Below are 8,555 nucleotides of genomic sequence, written 5' to 3' on the forward strand. Positions count from 1 at the left end.
AGTTTTGGGCCCCACAATTCAAAAGGGATATGGAGAAGCTTGAGAGAGTCCAGAGAAGAGCCACACACATGATCAGAGGTCAGGAAAACAGAACTTACGATGACAGGCTGAGAGCTACGGGGCTCTTTAGGCTGGAAAAGCGCAGGCTCAGGGGTGATCTGATGGCCACCTATAAGTTTATCATGGGTGCTCACCAGGATCTGGGGGAAAGTTTGTTCATCAGAGCGCCCCAAGGGATGACGAGGTCAAACGGTCATAAACTACTGCAAGACCGTTTCAGGCTGGACATAAGGAAGAATTTCTTTACTGTCCAAACTCCCCAGGTCTGGAACAGCCTGCCATTGGAGGTGGTTCAAGCACCTACACTGAATACCTTCAAGAGTAAACTGGACACTTATCTTGCTGGGATCCTATGACCCCAGCTGACTTTCTGCCCTTCAGGTGGGGGGCTGGACTCAATACAATTCTGAGGTCCCTTCTAGCCCTAATGTCTATGAAATTCCCTCTAATCTCTGGAGGGAGTAGGAGTGGGGAGAAGCAGCTGGCAGCGTGTCCACTGCAACCCCAGTCTCCAGGGAATTACAGCTCTTCTCCCCATGCTACTGTGGAAGAGTGTTAGTGAGTGCACCGCAGCCTAAGGAATCTCCAGGGCTAGAAAAGTAACAGCTGTCATTCTTATTAAGCCTAGAGGTGACAAGTGCTGTTAAGAAACAAAAATATGTCTTATACTTTTATATTTGAAACATTCTAGTAAGAATCATATTCAGCAATGTATTCTTGAACAGCATGCAATTATGAGTATGCCTTTTTATTTTTATTATTTTGTAGTCTGGTTTAATCTGGTTTGAGGCACTATAGCTAACAGGTGCCACAGACAGACTTTGAGTCAACAGTATCAGTCCCAATATTAAATACATTGCCTAGTGAACCCAGAAAGGAGTTTTAATCACATACCATATTTATTTGAATGCAAGACTAGTTGTCCCACCCCACTAATCACCATGGTAGGGGTCATTTTAGATGGAGTACTAGCTAATCTAAGTGGTTTGGCTCTGAAAAGCCAGAGAGGGGGAGGAACAGGAGAGACCACACAGCCTGGCCTTCACCTTCCCCCCCAGCCACTTATACTGAGCTCCCCCTCCAGTCCTAGCCTAGCCAGGCCCAGAACTGCTACCACTATTTCTGCCTGCTTAGGCTAAGCCAGAGCTGGGGCTGCCTCTGACTGAGCAGCCCAGAAGGTAATCGGAGCAGAAGTTAGGGGGGGAAGGGGGGGGGAGAAGGGGAGCTGGGCACAGGTCAGGGGCAGTCAGAAGGAAGGCAAACAGACATTGGGAGACAGAGATGTGGTTGGGGGGGCAAGGTTCTGGGCCCTCACCACTGCTTTCCGCACTGCAGGGGGATTAAGATGACCCCCCAATAATTAGATTCTATACATGAAAAATAATAGCAAATGTATACTTTTCCACATAAAGAATCTAATTATTGGGGAGCTGTCTTGAATTTGAAGGCCTCTGGGATTCAGGAAAATACAGTAAATGTTGTCAAATCAACACACTTTGGAACTTTAGGTTTCAGCTTCTGGTCTCAGATGTTAGATTACTGTTTTCAAAAAAAAGCTTTCAACAAACTTTATATGATTCAGCTGAGATATAGTTGTCAACTCTAAAATTAGAATATCACAGAAACATAGAAAATTAGGGTTGGAAGGGACCTCAGAAAGTCATCTGGTCCAACTTCCTGCTGAAAGCAAGACCATCCCCAACTACATCATCCCACCAAAGGCTTTGTCTTAAAAACCTCCAGTGATGGAGATTCTACAACCTCTCTGGGTAACCTGTTTCAGTGTTTTACTAACCTACTGAGAAAATTCTTCCTAATATCTAACCTAAGCTTCCCTTGCTGCAACTTGAGACTATTGCTCCTTGTTCTGTCATCTGTCACTACTGAGAACAGTCTAGCTCCATCTTCTTTGGAACTACCCTTCAGGTAGTTGAAGGCTACTATCAAATCCCACCTTGGTCTTCTCTTCTGCATGTTACTTAAGCCCAGTTCCCTCAGTCTCTCCTTGTAAATCATATGCCCCAAGCCCTTAACCATTTTCGTTGCCCTTCACAACCTCTCTTCAGCTTGTCCACATCCTTTCTGTATCATGGCATGATATAACCTGTTGATTAGTCAGTGACTGAAAGTTCTCATTGAGTTATTACAGTGGGTCATTGCATAAGACTTGCAGTATGATTCCAGACATTTATAAGGTATGGCTACTGTACCTTTCTCTTACTGGCTGCAATGACAGCAGGAAGCCATCGACTTTCTCTCGTATCCATTAACAGGAAAACAATGTCATGAGCATCAATGAGCTGCTCAAGCTGTGCCACATCTTTTTGAGCCTGTTCCATTGTTACTTTGGAAAAATTCACTGGGTGACCCGGCATAGGGATACTCATATTAAATCCTTCCGCATTCTACAGGGAGACAAAAAGAAAATGAAACCTTAAAAATAAAGCACTATATAAGCAAACTGCTGACTTTAATGAAGTTATACAGTGGTGTACTCTTATTCACAATTTATGCACAATGCATGTTATAGCTCTTCTTCACTGCACGGTCATAATCTTCTAAATCTCTATAAAGCCCCAAGCAAAGCTGAAATTTCAACCAGTACCTTATACCTTAATGCTGCTGTTTGCTGTGGCCATTAATCTCTTTGATAGTGCCTATTAATGTGCTGCAAGAGGAGGAATCTCTCTTCCTGCGGCATAAAAATGGTATTATACAGATAAATTAAAGATTTTGATTTGGCAAAGGTAAGCAAGTCAGGCATAGAGAAGCAGGAGTCAGAGTGCAAATCTCAACCTTGTTTCTGCTCAGTTAACATATAGCTACAGACCTGAAGCAGCCCATTCTATTTTAGTCCCCACCCTCCCTGATGTTCCAGTTCTGTCACAGAACCTTAGTGGTGCCCTGCAGCTTCATTTGCTGATTGATTTTACCAAATGAGAATGACATAAGTAAATGAACGAGAGCAGGAGTTGTCAATTGGGGGTACACGTACCTCTAGGGGTAGACAGGTCATAGGGGATACACACAGGTAGGCAGGAACTGAGCATACCCAGGGCACAGTGGCAGTGTCTCCCCTGACGTGTTTGCCTCTTACCCGGGAGAGGGGGAAGGGGAGGGATGCACCAGGTGCCACTGGCTCCACAAGGGCACCTCCTTGCCCTCACCCATCTGAACGGTCAGGGGAGGGGGCCCCTGGCAGCACGCGACTGGCCAGGCGTGAGACCCGTCAGTAGCCTGTGGAGCCATGACCAACCACAGGAAAGCTGGGTGACATGTGGCCAAGTGGGGTGGCGGGAGCAGGTGCTGCGTGTAAGCCCCACTTCCATTCACCCCCCCCAGTGCCACCACTACGTGCACCCCTGGGAGGGCACAGTGGGTGCATGCTCCCAGATCAGCACGTGGGGCAGGGCAGACTGTGGGCTGCTGCAGGCTGAGGCCAGGGCAGCACTCAGCTATTCCCGGCAGGGGTGTTGGACTGGGCTGCACTGGGAGGAGGTTGGGGGAAATGGCAAATTTGGGGGTGGCTACAGCCCCCGCTGTAGTGCAGCCTGCCCCCCCCCCCCCAAAAAGAGCCCTCCACAGTGCAGAAGGGAGTAAGGCAGGGGTGAATCGTTCACCCCTACCCCTGGCCCGCTCCCTCCTGCACTGTGGGGGGTGTCCTGTGACCCAGCCTGGCTGTGGCCCCATTCATGGTGAATGGGGCTCCAACCAGGCTGGGCTGTGGGACAATTGGAGCCCAGCAGCTCCTTCTCCTTCTGGGGTGCAGCACAGGGGAGCACATGCCCCCCCCCAGTTCCCCCACAGTATGCACAGCAGTGTGAGCTGCCTCCCCTGCACCCCTGAAGGAGCTGCTGGGCTCCAGCTGTCCCACAACCTGGCCTAGCCACGGCTCCATTCATGGTGAATGGGACCCTGGACACTGGGTCGTGGGACAATCCACAGTGCAGGAGGGCACAGGCCAGGGGCAGGGGTGAATGATTCACTCCTGCCCTGTGGGGGGCTTGATCCCCAGCCCCACTCCCTCTTTCATTGTCGAGAGGCAGGGGGCAGATCGAGGCCCCTGTGGTGAGGGAAGGAGCGGGACAGGAGCAGGGGCTGAGGTGAGTGGGGCCCCAGCCATGTTGGGTGGTAGGACAAGCAGAGGCCTGGGGGTTCCCCACCTCCTGGCCTGGCCAGGGCCCCACTCACCCCAGCCCTGCTCCTGCCTGTGCCCCACTCCCTCCCTCTCTGTGGGTGCCTCAATCTGCACCCCACCCCATTGCCCCTTCTCCACAGACTTACCTGCTGACTGGGTATGCACACATGCACTCAGCCCCCTCAATAATTTTTTCTCTCTCTGCCTATGCAGCACCACTCCCTCCCTCACCACAGGGGCCTCGATCTGTCCTCCCTCTTAAAAACAGAAAAAAAGTATGAAGGGGTACATGAACTGAAACTTTGAGACCAAAGGGGTACACTTGTTAAAGAAGACTGAAATCCCCTGAACTAGAATGTGAATGTGACCACTGGCCAAGTAATGTCACAGTATTTCTCTTCCTACTGCACCAAAAGAACATTATGAAAACCAGACTATTGTGGGATCTCCCATTTCTTGAGATTTTGGAATGGACCAGCTAACCAGCATTATCATCACCTTATAACCATGCCAACAGAGAAAACACTAATGAGCTGAGAGTGTGGCCTCATCATGCTTTACAAATAATCATGTAAAATTAATCACATTTCAGGTTATCTCATAGCATATTAAGTGTAGCTTGAAGGATATTCTCCCCAGAACAACTAAACTGCTCATGCTCATAGTCACTCAATTGCTTTGAGAAGAGCAAGCTCAAGAGATTTGACAAGAATTGGTTTTGGTTACTGCTGTAGTGCTTACGAACTGCTAGCTTTTCAAAAAAATCCAGACTTCTCAGATTAAGGAAAAGATATGCAGAATTAAATCTTGTAAAAAATTAAAAATAGAATTGTGAAGGAAGCAGGATTACTGAAAATAATTTCATCAAACTAATTCACTTCTAGGTCATAAGCAACTACAGAATGTTTCAGTATAGCATTTTTAACACCCTGCCACTGTAGTACCATGCATCAGGAAGATTTTAGACCTTTTGAGTACCCTTCAAAAGTTACCACTGAAATGACTAGAGTTAAACCAGACATAAGTCTGCCTCATTCGTTGCCACTTTTTTTTCTAATTCTAAACATCCTTTTATCTGTGGAAACAGGATGTACAGAATTAGAACATCATGTTGTGTAAACCAATCTAGCCTCATTTACTGCATAAATCTAAGGATCCAGCATAAGCAATCCATGTCCAACTGGAAGTTCAGAATATTTCTTGCCATTGGATAATCAAGAATCGGAGTGCAAATTTTTGGATTTGCTCTAGTCTGTAATACACGAGTCAACATTTTCTCAGATGTAACTTCAGGAATGAAACAGTTTTATAATATGCCAGGACAGATTAAGATTAAAGACAGTCAAATAGCAAAAAGTTCCAGGAAACTTTCAGAAAAACATTTTGTTTCTAGAAATATGGCGATACTATGGAAACCAATGCGTGTACCACCATGGAAAGGATGACTGCGTGGAACAACTTTATGCTGTGAACAAACTTCAGTGCAACAGTTTTAAACTAAAGGCTGTGCACTTGAGGTATTGAAAGGGCTTGATTCTGCACACATTCCCTGAGTAGACCCATAGAATGCCAACAGGATGGATGAAGTTACTAACGTGAGAGCGGCAAGGATTTCTTAGGGTGATATCTTGTATTGGACCAACACCACAGCTGGGATTAAGTAAACTTTAAAATGCAAGACATTCTTCTTCAGGTTTGAGACCAGATTACACATCTTTTTTCTATAAATCAGCAATTTCAAATACTTTTCCCAGCACCAAGATACATACATTAAATCTGCAAAAGACTACTTCACCTCTTAAAACATGCCAAATAATTTCTTCATCATTCTTTGGATGTCTGAAAGCTATTGTTTCAGCACAGATTGGCTTGTCTTGCATCTTAAATGTGAACAATGTAAATGTGTACCTAAAAGACTGAAACGTCTTAGTTATTAATGACCTTATAAGCACTTCTACAAGAACCTCCAGATTTCCAAAATGGCATATATCATATACTACAATGATTAGTTTTATTTGTGTATAGCTTTTATCCTGAATCAGCTCCAGTTACTTTACATTAGACACGTCAACACATGCTATTAATGCAATGCAATAAAATCTAGTGCAGTTTGTGTCAGAGGTTATTGCTCCAAGCACCACATTTTCACATGTGCCCAGGACCTCAACACGATGAGCTGAGCTGAAGCAGCCCCCGCTGGCAGGGGGGCCCCAAGGGGTCAGCCTGCCAGCTTGGGCTGTTCCCCTCACCTCAGCGTGCTGTGGAGGGGGTAACTGGGCCATGAGGGTGCTTTAGTGTGTGCTAGGCAACAGGCAAGACCATAATGAAGCACTCCCATGCCCCAGCCAATACCAGCATCTACACATGCACTGCAGTGCACTAAATAACGCCACCATAGAACAATATTTGTGTTTACAAGTACTAACCTATGGTGATGTTTATTAGTTTACTGCACCCTAATAGGGGAACACATGTAGCTGCTGAGCTTTTACTGTGGAGCTAGTTAGTCAGTTGCACAATAAGCACCTTGTGTATACATGCCCTCTGAGTATTAAGCAGACTTAAGAGCTCTATGGCTGTGTCCAGATGAGCGTGGCCATGTGGTATGTGGCGCCACAGACTGGTCTGGGTACTGTACACCACACATTCAGGCATTCCCTACACTGCTACCTTGCAGTGCTGGGGAGAGGAGGAGGGGGTTTGACTCCGGGAGATCCTGGAGTCAAAAAAAAGCCACAGAGAAAAAAAGCAGAGTAGTGTATATGTGGTGGCAGTGCATGCCTCCCAAAACCAGAGTCTGGCCAACCAGACCCACACTGGCTGCTGACAAAGCTCCCAACTGCAGGAGTTCTATGGCTGCAGCTCCTCTGGTCCCCAGCACAGTTGCTGGCCCCAGCCTCCTCTACCCCACCCAGGGTAACCTGCCACATGCCAGAGGGTGCGTGGCATGGATTTTCCCCAGGGACAAGCAGTAGTGGCACGTGTGCTCCTGCTTCTTGCTCCTGGGGAACCAAACACCCACACTTGTGTGGATGCAGCCTACAAAACATTTTTGAGATTAAATTTTGACCCAATTACTAGGGCTGTGCAAAGCTTCGGTAGCCAATTCGATTTGGAGATTTGGCCTGGTTCAGCAGCCGAATCTCTGAATCTGAATCGAATCAGGAGACCAATTAAAAGGTCTGAATCAAATTGGAAGTGGGGGGGTCACAGGATGCAGGCACAGCAGCACTGGGAGCCAGAGCTATGCCCTGCTGCTGTTTGCCCCCTTCTGCCCAGAGCGAACCATGCCTGCATTATGCGCCGCCCCCCCATCCTGGGTGGGCAAGCAGGAGCAGTACCTGCATCCTACACTCCCTGCCCCAGATGGGCAAGTGGCAGCACCCACATCCCACACCCCCCCCCCCGGCTGGGCAAGTGGAGGGCTATGGCCTGCTGCCACTTGCCCAGCTGGGATGGGAGAGGCGTGGGATGTGGGCACAGCAGCAGTGGGAGCAGGGGCCATGCCCTGCTGCTGCTGCTTCCCCAGCCAGGGTGGGGGTGGGGATATGGGCATAGCCCCTGCTCCCAGCGCTACCGCACCTGCATCCTGCACCACCCCCACTCACCCCCTCCCCGAGTCCCATGTCCCCCGACCCTGAATGGACAGCTTGTCCCAGTCCCAATCCCTCCTTCACTGTGGGGTGTTGATCTGGCCCCTCCCCACCTCCCACCCTACTTACCCACCACAACAGACTTACCAGCTGGAGGCAGCTATGTCCAGCATCACGGACTGCTGCCTGTTTAGTTTATGGCCAAATCTCTGAAGCAGCGCCGAATCTTCAGATCCGATTCGGCCAAATTGAATCGGGACAGTGATTTGAATCTCTGAATCAAATCACTGTCCCTCTGAATCTGAAGCAAATACTTGCCACTTCACACAGGCCAACCAATTACTGTCCAGTTACTGTCAGGCAGATGGAAAGATTAAATACTCGCCCTCTGTTGGTTCAAATTCTATTAGATTAGTCCTAAGTGATGCTTGTATAACATGATCAGCTGCATGCAAATTCAATACGAAAGGAAATCACTTCTGAGACACTACAGCCTTAGCTTTTGGATGTTCTGCAGGATAGGCGGAAGGAGAAAAAATTATTTGGGGGGGCTGGGCATACGCATACATGTGTACATGCCTCCCCCCCAGCAGGTAGGTCTGTGGGGAAGGGGTGGGAGGGGGGAAAGGGCTGGGGCTGGGGCAGGCCATAGCCATGAGCAGCTTGTCTGGGGAACACCAGGTGTGTGTGTGTGTGTGTGGGGGAAGGCAGCTCCCGCTGTTGCACACATGCCAGGAGGCATGCTGCACACTGGGGCTGGGGCC

General features: G+C 48.3%; 1 protein-coding gene across 7 annotated transcripts in view; it reads right to left on the minus strand.

Annotated features, from left to right (window-relative positions):
- ATG7 (autophagy related 7) overlaps nucleotides 1–8,555 on the minus strand; it is a 390,968-nt gene that overhangs the window by 284,593 nt on the left and 97,820 nt on the right. For 6 of the 7 annotated variants that reach the window (XM_019505098.1, XM_019505096.1, XM_019505097.1 and 3 more), the window contains exon 13: nucleotides 2,271–2,465. The exons of the other annotated variant lie outside the window; for it this stretch is intronic. In XM_019505098.1, coding sequence (XP_019360643.1) covers nucleotides 2,271–2,465 — 195 coding nt within the window. The remainder of the gene's footprint in view (nucleotides 1–2,270; nucleotides 2,466–8,555) is intronic. 7 annotated transcript variants of the gene reach the window in all.

The sequence above is a fragment of the Gavialis gangeticus genome, unplaced genomic scaffold (assembly GCF_001723915.1).
Source record: "Gavialis gangeticus isolate Ggan-Ray unplaced genomic scaffold, GavGan_comp1, whole genome shotgun sequence".
Taxonomy (NCBI): domain Eukaryota; kingdom Metazoa; phylum Chordata; order Crocodylia; family Gavialidae; genus Gavialis; species Gavialis gangeticus.